Source organism: Pempheris klunzingeri, chromosome 5, assembly GCF_042242105.1.
Source record: "Pempheris klunzingeri isolate RE-2024b chromosome 5, fPemKlu1.hap1, whole genome shotgun sequence".
Lineage (NCBI taxonomy): Eukaryota > Metazoa > Chordata > Actinopteri > Acropomatiformes > Pempheridae > Pempheris > Pempheris klunzingeri.
In genome coordinates this window covers 16,879,610-16,892,822 of record NC_092016.1, presented here as the reverse complement: position 1 = coordinate 16,892,822, position 13,213 = coordinate 16,879,610, and the positions used below count along the sequence as shown (strand labels likewise).

General features: G+C 44.5%; 1 protein-coding gene across 1 annotated transcript; it reads left to right on the top strand.

Moving 5' to 3' along the window:
- Positions 1-257: 257 nt before the first annotated feature.
- Positions 258-12,318, top strand: znf469 (zinc finger protein 469). The gene is made up of 4 exons (XM_070830548.1): positions 258-1,071; positions 1,297-1,623; positions 9,433-10,725; positions 10,774-12,318. The coding sequence occupies exons 1-4, from the start codon at positions 258-260 to the stop codon at positions 12,096-12,098; spliced, it is 3,759 nt and encodes a 1,252-aa protein (XP_070686649.1). The 3' UTR covers positions 12,099-12,318.
- The last annotated feature ends 895 nt before the right edge of the window (positions 12,319-13,213 follow it).

Below are 13,213 nucleotides of genomic sequence, written 5' to 3'. Positions count from 1 at the left end.
CATTATTATTTTTTAATTAAACAGTAAAAGCATGTCATCTGATCCTCTCTGTTCTCTTTTCCTCTCAGGTCTGCTTTGCTCTGGTGCCAGATCAGCGGTTCATAATGGAAGTGCAGAGATGAGCCTTCAGCAAGCAGCCCTGTCCCTGCAGTTCCTGCCACTGGACGATTACTGATTCATACTACCCAGAAGACAATGCCCCTGTCTCCCAGATAGCACTTCTGAGGACCAGGCCTTCACAGCACGCATTGTGCACCATGGCAGGAGAGACTCAGCGAATGCATGCTGTCAAAGAGCTGGACGCTGAGTCCAAACTGCAGGATGAGGGGACGACGTTGGAACAGCAGAGAGACAAAACCACAAAAGAGTCTTCAGAGCACTTTTCAAGCACAGGCACTGAGGCCAAAGCCAGCAGCAGAGGGCCCAAAGCTGAAAAAGTAGAGAAGCAAAGGGACTGTCCTCAGCAGCGTGAGGCTGTCATACGGCCTCAGCAGACAGGGAAGATTGATTTCAGGTCACTCCAGAACCAATCAAAATTTGCCACTGACAGGACTTGGTCGAGTGGTAAAGGCAGCCCCCAGTCCCCAAGTGGAAAAGGCCGCAGCCGAGAGAAGGGAAAGCGGTCGGGAAAGACAGAGCGTGGCAACCCACAGCAGCTGTACAGACTTAGCATCACAAATCCACGCTCCAACCCCACCATTGGTATTGCCTACCCACAGCAGAAGGTTTCGCCACCCAAGAAGTTGGAGACCAGCCGTGGCCCAGTCTCGGGCAGCTACAGATTCCACGTCCCCAGTATACCAGAGAGAGAAGCCGAACTACAGCAAGAAGAAGTCAACTATAGCCGCTGCTTCCAGGAGACCTCCTCTAACCTTACCTCCCCAAGCTATACCTCACAGGCACTGACTTCCTCAAGTGGAACGTCATCCCACCCACATCCACCCCTGTCACAGCAGCAGCAGCCTGCCTCAATGGAGAACAACAGCGCACACTCCGGCAGCCAGCTGATCCTGGTTGACTATCAGCTGAGTGGCTCTAATACATGGCAGTCTCCTGAAAGAACTTTCAATGGTGCTAACTACGGGGTTTCATCACAAAAATCCACTGCCCTCACTGAAGCTAATAAGGCAACCGCCTTTGTGCCTGGTGCATTCCAATATGGATATCATTTTCTGGAGGAATCAGCCTCTGACTCTTTTCCCTGTGAACAGATCCCCCAATCCCAAGACTTTACAGACTCCTCCCTAGGTTCTGTTCATGTCACCCACAACTCTTTTTCCTTTACTCCTGGTGAAGGGCAGAACATTGCTCAGAACAGCACTCAGTTCGGTAATGAACAGCAGCCAGAGGATAGAGGCTCTTATCCTCAACCCCCACAGTCGCAGTTTATTCAAGGGGTGGCATCCTCCATCCAGTGTCCAAGGAATCTGAGTGAAGACTCAGCGAGCAGTGACAGCTCTGGCTCCAGCTCACAGCAGTCAGAGCAAGGGAAGACTGCCCTGCCTGAGAGCACAGACACTATTGGACAGGCAGACAGTAGAGATGCAGCCATCACCTCGGGGATTAAGAGGAACTGTCACCCCAAAGACACAGCTGCCAACCAAAGAACACTCATTCAGGGAAGTGTGCACCATGCAAGAAATATTTCACAAGGTCCAGGTTCCCAAATGCACTTTCCCAGCAAAACATTTAACAACCCACCAGTCAGTAACATTCACACAGGCTCAATGCCCTTTGATAAAAACATCAATAGCAAGGTTCTAAATAGGTTACCACACTCATGGGAGGGGCCTAATAAGACATATTCACCAGCTGATCAAAACACAATGCAGTATTCTGATATGAATGACAAGTTTCAGTTTCAGAACAAGCCAGCACTTGAACAAAGGCCAAATTCATCTAAAAATAGCAGAATGTCTTGGCAGCAGATTCGGCCAACTTCTGCCTTGCCGAACCAAAACAGAATCGAGTTATCTAGGCAAATGAGCAATCAAAAGTTGGCTTACATGGTTTCCCCCTCTGACTGGCAGGATGATAGCAAATCACATAAACATAGCTCCCAGAAAAACCCCAGCTCATTTCTGAACAGCAGAACTAGTGATGGGTTTTCAAACCAAAGACAAGAGACTGTTAAACACAGCAGTAATGCAGTCTCAACTTTTAAAGTAGAGATGAGCCACGCACAAGTATGTGAATCCAAAAACAAGGCGGTATATTTTGGACTAAACCAGTCTCTTCCAGGAGCACCATCAAGAAACTATAGCTATCCTCCATTACAGGTCCCACCTATGGGACTTATGATGGTGTCACCCTATGAATCTCCTTTACCTTCACCAGTTCATAACCCGGCGTCTAGTAGTACCTGCTCTTCCCTCTCCCCAGCATCCACCAGTCCTGTTAACATCAGTTCAGAGGACAGTCAGATGTCAAAGTCAGCAACCCCTCACACGTTTTATCACCAGCCCCAAGTCAAAACGCAGTTACCTTCAGACCACCTGAGCTCTCACCCTCACCAGTTTCATTCTGATGCTCCACGAAACCTTCCTTATGCACCAGACAGAGCCAAAGATGATATGATGAATTACTTGCAGAACAGCACACATCCAAAGACTACTATGGATGGTAGCAAAGGTTACATGGACAGTTTTGGGGTGGAACATCACCAGCCTCCGCCGCCGTACTCTGCACATCAGCTGTTAGCGACCTCATTAGCCACAGCAAATCTTGACCAGTTAGATGTGCTTCTGACTTGCAAGCAGTGTGATCAGAATTTCAACAACCTGGCTTCATTTCTAGGCCATAAGCAATACTGTGCTCAGCATACGTTTGTACAAAATGACATCAAAGACATATCAAAGATGGAGGACAGCAGAAAGTTTCATGCAGAATCATCAAAGACCGTGACAACTGTGTCAAATGTTTCAATGTCAAGGTGCCCGTCTGACCTTCACCTATCTCTTTTAGGCCTCAATAAAAATGGAGAACTGATATCTGACAGTGAAACAAAGGGAGACAATAAAGATGATCCAATGAAACTCAGCTTGTTCTCTGGTCCTGGTAACCTCCCTGTCCCTCTCCCTGAGCTGGAAATGGAGGATCCCAAATTAGACAGTCTAATCACAGAAGCCTTGAACGGACTGGGATATCAATCAGACAATGCAGAGATAGACAGTAGCTTTATCGATGCATTTGCTGATGATGACCTCACCACCGTTAAAGCAACATCAAACAAGCAATGTCTGAAAACCAAAGAATCCCTGGTCTTTGGGAGCAAAAATAAACAAGCAGCAGAGGATGACAGGTCTTTCATACAGGGAAAGTATTTTTATGACTCAGATGTGGAGAGCCCTGAGACCGATAAACAGTACACAGAAAGCAAACTTGAGAAAATATCTCTGAATCTGGAACAAGATGAGAAAATTAACATAAAAAAAGAAGTCTCTCATAAAAAATCAAGAATTGCCTCAAGGGAGAAGACTAGGGAACAAGACAGCAAAGTGAAAGAGGCAAGACAGTTGTGCAAGAGTGAGGACGAAAACACAAATACACAAAGGTTTCTCTTATCCAGCAAGTTTTCTGAGCGTTGTGGTGTTAAAAGTTTACAGGACAGCTCTGCACTTAGAGGGTCAACCCAGTCACAGGCCTCCTCATCTCCAACCTCAAGAACTGCAGTGAAAGAGAGCAAGAGGAAAAGCACTGGAGGGGGCACCTGGAGCAAAGAACTTATTCACAAAATAGTTCAACAGAAAAATAAGCTCCATAAGCTTCACGTTAAAGGTACCAAAAACCTCCAGTTTTCCTTAGTGATGGAGAGACTGACTCCCACTGTACAGAACCCTGCATTTGGAGAATACGACTATGTCTCAGACTCAGATGATGAATGTGAGCCCGTAAAAATAGCAAGCCAAGGCCGGCTGAATCAAAGCAGTCGGTGTAAATACACATACACTAAAGAGTGCAAATGGCGAGCAAGGAGTGAGAGGGACCAGGCAGCATGGAGACATGAGTCAAAGGAGTGTTTTGAGGTGAAGAAAAGCGAGGAGGTCTCATTCTCGCCTGAGAAACATGGTTCTCACCAGAGACTCAGAAGGAGGGGTAGCAGGTCATCCACAAGCAGTGAACTCAGCACATCTGTGAGTGTTTCAAGTGATAGTATCAACAGCCCCAAAAGCACTGACCGCACTGACTCTGACTGTGAGAGGAAGACAGACATCAAAAAGAAAGAGCCCCCAGAGCAGAAAACCTACGAAAGATCCTCCCCGCAGAAGTTATGTAAAGAGTCCAGCACACTAGCACTGACGTTCACTAAATCTGTCAAGAAGTATAATACTGACAAGGCCATTTTTTCTGATGGCAAAGACGGTACAGAGGATCCAAAGAAGTATCATTCAAATCCAGAAATTTCTGATCCAGTTTCATCTCCACAAAAAGCAAAAGACACAATCAAAAACGCTGAAAAAAACAGAGGCTCTCATACAAAATCAAGAGAGAAGCTGGCGTCTCACAGAAAAGAAACTGGCACAACAGTCGGTGCGGACAGAAGCACCCCGCAGAGAACAGACAATCTGTGTCCCAAAGAAGAACTAACACAGTGCAGCAGTCCAGATAACAAGCCGTTACAGTTTGACTCACACTCCAACACCATCACCAAAGAAACTGATTTCAATATTGACAGAAACACAAAGGGCAAACAGAGAGAGGGGCCCCAAGCCACACAGCCAGAGCTATCAGACAGTACCACATTTGAAAAACAGAGTGACAGTGTCTGCACAGTGAAAGAGGCTATTACTTTAGTCAGTGACCCAGACACACACAAGCCTGCATCTCTTTGCACCTCTTTGATAGATGAGGTATGCCTATCTCCAAGTGATCACCACAGCCCGTTGATACAAAAAGATACACTCCACCTCATGCCCTACCCTCTGGATCAGGAACAGGGACTCATGAAATCCCCACTTTCATTTGACACCTCATCAATGTTCGGGGACCTCACAGGATTTGACAGTGGTCTTTACTCAGACATGCCAATTCAGAAAGAGGGTTTCCATTCAATAGAGAACACAGCTGATAAAAAGGAAGAGTTTGTGTCTTCCTTCTCTCCCTTTCTGGAACAAAGAGACTGGAACCTTATAGTTAGCCCTGTGCTACCAGATGAGATATCTCAGTACAAAGGCAACTCTGACAAATCAAATGAAAAGAAACCGGATTACAATCACATTCCTTTGTCTTTGCCAGAGAAAATAATTGACTACAGTGGAAATCTCAACAGCTGCGCATCAGAGGATGAGCTAGAAATAAAAAGAATAGTGAATGAGCTTGAAAACCAGCTGCAGACAACTAAGTTGGAGAGTCCACCCTTACTAGCTCAGGATGTCCCCAAGCAGCTGCAGATGAGCAAATTTTCACCTTTACGTCTTGGTGATGAGTCAGGGAGTCAAGGCAATGGTCTGGATATAAGCTGCCCTGTGCAAACCATTAATGTACCAGTGACCAGTTTGCCCTCAGAGCCTTTCAGTGAACCATGGGCCAGTCCATTCCAGTTTGAGCTAATAGGGGGACACCACAGTCCCAACACTCCAATTCACAATGAACCTGGGGCACTTGAACGCTTTACTGATAAAGAAGATGATGCACCAGATGTGATCACCACAGCCTCACATATTGTACGCCCACAGCTCCACCACGAGCAGAAATCAGAGGAGAGAGAAACTGAAGAAAAGACTCCCGCAGAAACAAAGGAGGAGATTTTAGAACAGAAGAGATACACAGAAAACCTCATGAAAAGCCTGGAGGTGATTTCAGACTCTATATTCAAAAAAGAACCCATTATATCAGAACACAAGGAGCCGAATGTCACCTCTCTCACAAGCCAACAACATCAAGAAATTGAATGTCAGGCAACTGATGCAGTTGAGAGAGAAGATCACAGTGAAAAGGAAGCAATTACAGGGAAGGAGAATATATTATCACCTGCAAATATCAATGAGGAGAAGGATGATATTGAATTCATTCTGAATGAGTCACAGTCATCTCTCTCTAACAGCGCTGACCCCACAGTTGATGGAAACCAGCCAATTTCATCGCAGCCAAGTGAGCCCACAGAAAACAATGATAGTAAGCCTGAGACTAAAGTCACATCAGAGGAGGATATCACTGAGAATAGTAATTTGATTGAGTCAGCTCACTGCTCAAGTGTGGTGACACATGGCCCACATGTGGTTGAGGAGTCCAACGGGAATAGCAATGCAGCAGACAATGTGAATCAGTTATTTGAAAACAGTAATGACAGTCCAGAACGCTCGATCACAGACAGCTATGAGGAAGCAGAGGCAGTGAAGGGAATCAGTGGTCAATCCCTTAGCCGTCCTGTATCACCAGCTGTACCTGGCACCGGTCAAGGGAGAGGCGAGGAAATTCAGCATGTGATCAAACTGGCACTCAAAGAACAACCCACTGATAACCATGAAAGTCCTGAAGATGTGGGTGAAGTGAAGTGTTGTGACAGTGTACTAAAGGAAATAACTGCAGAACAGGACCATTTGATTGAACTATCTCCCTCTCAAAACAGCAGCACAAGTCCAACAACTAATATGTCAGTGGAGATAGTCACCGCAGACAAGCCCTGCAGTCCAATACTGGTGGAAACTGATACAGAGAGTACTAGTCACTGCACACCCTTCCAGGACACCCAGTCCATAGAAGGACAGAGTAATCTTTTGATTCTTTCACAGTCTGATGGCATCATTGACATTGATTCCTGCCAAGTTACTACATTAAATGACTCATTAAAACCCGAAGCAGGTCTTGCCTTTGAGACTATCCAGAAACAAGAAGAGATTTTAAATGTTCAAGACATCAAAGAACATCTTCCCATTGATTTCATGGCAAGTCACCAAAACTCACCATGCAGAGAAGAGGTGGAAGAGAGTCACTGTGTTTTTCTACACACTGCGCCACCAACCAGCCCTCTTCTATCAACGTCTCATCAAACGTCCATGCAGAAATGGGACATAGAAGAGGATTCAAGTCAGTCAGAAAGCAAATCTAATAATATGTCTGTCAACCAAGGCTCAATTCAAAATATGAAGTCTCCTATAAACAAAGAAGACAGCAATAAAGAGGCTTTAAACAGTGATGAACAACTCAACACGACAGCTGAGATGGAGTATTCTTTGATAAGCCCACCTCCTCTGGACTTGGGAATTGTGATCCCCAGCTCTGACACCACCATTCCCCCTGTGCTTCCAGCAACCAGCTCGGCAGCACCACCGGAAGTACCCGATGGCTTTGAAAAGAGAGATCCAATGTATGATTTCAGGCTCAGTCCTCTTAACTACAACAGCATCTCAGATGAACCTCCACAACTGAATCAATATGATTACATACCAATTTCACCAGCTGGTAAACCTGAAGAGAATCCCGACACAAAGCAGAGTCCCAGAGATGACTGTGGACCATGTGACCTTAGCGTTAACCCTGCACTGATTTTTAACAAAACTGAAACAGACACAGATCCCGCAGCCAAGCACAAGTTGTCAGATGAACCACTTGTTCCCAAGCAGAATATGAAATTTACATGTTTATCATTGGATCTCCCAACTGAAATCAACAGCAAAGATTCCTCAGCTGGTGATGCAAAGACAGACTTGGAAGTTTGCTGTGATCCAGTTGGACCTGTCGAGCATTTGCCTATTCATGCTGACCTACTGAGAAAGGTTGAAACAGAGAATTTAGATTCTAACAAGGATTCTGTTGAGGACTGTACACTTATCAGAAAAGACATTTCAGATGGTCTGCCCACTCATAAGCCACTCATCATCTGTGAAAATGAACAAATGCCTCTTACACCAGACCTATCAGAGAAGCAACCAGCAGTAGAGACTGGCCAGTGTTCAACAACAAACCAAGTACACAAAGAAATAACACCAAAAAAGACACAGAACAACTCTCAACAGGGGAAAGTGCTTTGTGAAATCTGCTTCATGTGTTTTAGAACTGTGCCAGGGTTAAAGCGGCATAAGGCCATGAAACATTTGGTCAGAACGGAAAAACACATTGGCCCACAGAGCACACCATCAAGCCATCAGGGAACTATGCTTATTTATGAAGCATCACAAACTACAGAGAAAGAACATAAAGATGATTCACAGACCTGTTATCCAACAAAAATAAATGGGCTTCCTGAGACAAGTAGCACTTTCATATCTAAAGCAGCAAAGACTGAGTCAGTCCTGGAGGAAATAGCAACTGAGGCCAGTGCAGTGGCAGTGGATGAAATAGGTCATCAAAACCATTTGCTGCCAACAAAAGCAAAAAAGAACAACAAAGCTAGAAAGAACAAAAACAGCGAGGTAAACATAATGCCCGACCCGTTCTCTGATGAGCTTCTGAATATATTAAAAACAGACTTACTTCAAGCTATAACTCCTGAATTCAAAAGCAGTGGACTACAAGAGCATCCCAAATCTCCCAAGGAGCAGGTGAAAATCAATGACAGAACTGGAACTGAGAAATTTCTTCACAATGTGATTTCAAACTCTGGCTTTGACAATACACCCCAGTCTCCAACAAAAGAGCTAAATGTAATTGATGAAACTGTGGAGCAAAATCCAATCACCGATGCGGAAGAGATGAAATGCACTAGCATGACAGAGATGGCAAATATGGAAGTATGTACAGATGATAATGTGGAAAGTGATATAACCAGAGAATGTGATGAACAGAAAGGATCGGAAGAAAGCTTTGCCCAAGAGATTTTTAGAAAAGCAGCAGTAGAGATAAAATGTGAGAAAAACAGTGGCCCTTCAGACGAAGTACACCCTCTTTCCTGTTTGAATTCTTCCCCTCTCAGTCCTCCCGGCTTAAGTCCTGATCTGAAGGCCTTACTTGATGACGACACTACATTCTCACAGCTGTTCCCCAGAGATGACGAGGCAAAAAGGAAAAAGTGCCCGAGGGTGTACAGCAAAAGAAACAAAAGACAGAAGCTATCACCCAATTCAAATGTGACTCAGGACTACCCTCCTTCAGAAACCTTTGTACAAAAGAAAGACCAGTACATGGAAAACCAAGCAGAGCAGACATTCACTGACAATCCGACTAACCACTGTGAATATGAGACAATATCTATCAATGATGCCATCCTGTTGAATATGTGCCACAACGGCACAGTAAAGGCTGATGCCACGCCATTGTCAAATGCTAAACAAAGTGATCAGCATGATGTTCATGAGAGTATTAAAGAACTTGGCAACAACCTTTTGAATCCACTTGAGAGCACCATTGATAAATCTTCGATTGAATGGAATGGCACCAATGACTTCAGCAGCTTTGACGCAGGCTCAACAGTGACCTCTGATCCCAGCAGCTGTACAGCAGAAGCGCCAGTCGTACCCTGCCCTCTGCCCCTTCCCTCTGCCCCTTACACTGTAGAGCCATGTGTCACAAAGAGTGTCCAGACCTTCCACAGCATTGACATCCAAAACATCAACACCACATTTCAACTTCCTGAGATTCAGTTCTTTGACTCTAATAAAGACATCTCAGTGGCTCCTCCTATTCCAACTGTGAAGGTGGAGAACAGAGATGATGAAAAGTCCAAGAAACTAATGGAGCGGCGAGGCAGGAAAAGGCAAGACAGTGGAATAAAGGTCAAAGATAAGCAGTACAAATGTAAAGTGTGCTTCACTTGGTTCCTCACCCTAGGCGAGCTGAACTTTCACAAACTCTCCCACAACCCCTCTCCACCTCCAACCTGCTACATGTGTGTGCAGCGCAAGTTTAGCTCCAGGGAGCAACTGAGGGACCATCTGAGGGAGAAGCATGCCAAGAACAAGACAGGTATCTGGACCTGTGGAATGTGCTTGAAGGAGATATCAGATGTGTGGATGTACAATGAGCATTTACGAGAGCATGCCACTCAGTTTTCCCGAAGGGGTCAGACGCAAGGCTCCTTGTTAGGCATTCCAGGCTGTTTCATGCAGGAGACAGCAGTGAAGAACTTTATCACCTCAATCATGCAGCACCGCCCCAGCAAAGCCAACAGAGAGTCCAGCAAAGCCACTAAAGAACAGGAAAAAGCTGCTGCTGCTGCAGAGAGTGCTGCGGGAGAAGGGAAAATCTCCGAGGGGGCTGAGCCAAAAGTTCACAAATCTAAAAGCAGCAGCGGAGTAGGTGGGAAGCAGAGCACATTGACCCCACTTGAGGTCCTTCACAAAACAGAGACACCTAAAAGTGTGGAGATGCATCCCAACTGCAAAGATCCCTCAAGAGACTGCCACCACTGTGGGAAACAATTCCCAAAACCATTCAAACTCCAGAGACATTTAGTAGTTCACAATTTGGAAAAGATTTTCCTGTGTCACAAATGCCCCGTCTCTTATCAGGAGGCCCAGGAGCTTAAAGGCCATCTGAAGAGAGCGCATGAGGAGGTGGATGAGTTAGATTCAAAACACACCACCCTCTACACCTGCGAGCTCTGTGCTGATGTCATGCACGTGATTAAAAAGTCCTTCATCTGCAGCACCTGTAACTATACCTTCTCTAAGAAGGAACAGTTTGATCGTCACATGGAAAAACACCTGTCAGGGGGGAACAAAATTTTCAAATTCCGTGGTGTTCTCAGACCTGTCAAAGCATCTGCGTCCAAAGAGAATGAATGTGATTCGCCTGCAAGTAAGAAGAGGAGAATTCTCTCTGACAGTTTGCAAGAAAATAGCTCAGACAGTGGCATTGCCAGTGTGAGCTCACTGCACTTAAATCAAAACTCCGAAGCACAGTCTTCAAAACCCTGTGTGTCCACAGCAGACGACTCCACACAGACCATCACAAGTGAATACCAAAGTGACACAAACAGTACAAATGTGAAGACCGAAGACATTGCTGAGGACTACTCTGAACTACTTGTAGAGCTGGAGAAATGTATTCATATTGGTTCTCCAGAGGCTGCTACGCCCAAGGAAGAGGAAATTGACCCAACCATCTCACCTGTTCTTGAAAAAGAGGGTAATGGAAAATCAATTACTGAACGATGCGACGTGAAAGAGGAGGATGAGTTGGTCTGCATTAGATCAGAGACAACCTCGTGGTCAGCATCTAAAGAGAGCACTAGTGTGGGGGAGGAGATTGCTAAGGAAAGCTCTGCTGAAGGTGACACAGCTGAGGCTGAAGAAAAAACAGATTCACTTCTACCTAGTGAGGATTTTTTTGTCAGCTTAAGAGAAAATCAAATCATTTCCAAGACACCTGAGTCAGCAAAGCATGAATTAGCAGCCGATGTGATGGACCAACAGAGGGATGATGAACAGCTGCATCACACGTCAAAAGCTTCCAACAGTGACAGCAAACAACTGACTTTATCTCACGGTGCCGAGCATGAATGTAACAGCCAGATGAAAGACAAAGTTGCCCCACCCAAGACAATCGACAGCACTAAAAGCAGCACAAGTAGCAGCACAAAGGCGTCAGAATCTGCACCAGTCCTCCATTCCAAGGTGTCCCTCAATGCCTCAGCCTCAAATGAGGACAAAGAATCTATGAGACCGCAGAAGAAGAGGAAAGACACCAAATCCCCCCATAACCTGCAAAGAGTTTCCCCTCCAGCCACACAAGAGAACTTTGGTGTTGACTCTAGAGCCAAAAAGAAATTTCGCCCCAGCAAGTGTGCAAATCCCTCTCTGCAAAGAAAGTCAGACGGACCCAACGACTACCCTGTGCTGTCTTCAGTACGGGACGATGTAGTCAGTAACAAAATCATTTCCAAGTACAAGAGCACAAACTTGGGTTTGCAGTCAAAAAGAAGCTTGCTTGATAGCTGTACACAAAAGAAAGCTGACATTGTGACTCCTCTTAATGGGGATTACAAAGCCAAGAAGGGACCTCTGGGGCGGCCTTTGCATCCCCCTATTTCTAAAGTGTCCTCAGTTCCCATGAACAATTCTTTGAATAAATCTAGGCCAAAGATGGGGGTTAGGTCAATGGAGAGCCACTCGTACCGGACAGCAGAGTCCCAGAACCACCTCCTAAGCCAGCTGTTTGGCCAAAAACTCACAAGCTTTAAGATTCCTTTAAGGAAGGACACATCAGAATCTATTAACTGAGCAGGGCGTGAGGGATCTGTGAATAAGGGACTGTCAAGTTCACAGTTATAAATGTTTAAGACAATTCATTATGGTGAATGAGATTGCACAGCTCTTTTCTGTGAAATGCTATCTTTTAAATACTTACGTAGTCACTTTATGTCTTCTTTGTACATGTGTTTTTATTACACAAATGTGAGGACAAACGGTAGATATGAATCTTGGGTCAAAAATGAATATGCTAGTTGGGAAAATTGAACTTTTATTTCTTCTTCTCCTTTGTGGATATTACCTGTTTCAGAGATTATATTTCATTAACCTAAAGGAGAGAAAAAAGAATACTTGAAAATACAGTAAACTAATTTTTTTTTTTCTAAGAAATGCATGTTCATTTTGCATTTATAACATGATCTTATCGGTTTAAGTCTTTCAGCAAAAGGACCAAATGACATCATAACTGACCTGGACTATTGTCTGTGCACCTTTCATACATGCTTCCAACATACTCATTTTGTATTATTTTTAACTTTACTGTACTGCATTGACATTCATCTTATTAGCCTTTTGTATAAACATTACCTGGTGCTACATTGTGTTTCATTGTAATGTGAATGCCAATGTCCTCGGAAGGGAACATGAGATCTGTAGCAGTTACAATACATTCATCCAACTGTTCGTAATGGTTCTCTGTAGTTTATTAAAGATACTGTGTAAACCATCCAAGACCTTCATATGTGGGCTAATAGAAGATTAGGAAAGCTTCCATTGTATAAACTCAGGTGCATACAAGGGTATCACAGTCCCAACACCTGTATTCGGAGTTCTTCCCATGCACTGATAATACCACACACAAATCACAAACTCAATCACGTGTCTGTAACTCCAACTGTTTAATTATGAATAGTATTTACTAGGTCAACAAAGGTGCTTTATCTTGTTTATACTGTATGTATCTTATATTGTATGATATTGTAGGTAGATTATTGTTTGGTGTAATGCTTCATGTCAAAGATTTATTTTAATAATGTGCAAAAGAATCAGATTGAGAAGAAAGGGAAATGCAGTGCCTCTTGCAAGTTGTAAAGTGGTTCACTAAGTGCCTCTTTTATAGTTGACTATTAAAGATCTGTATTGGT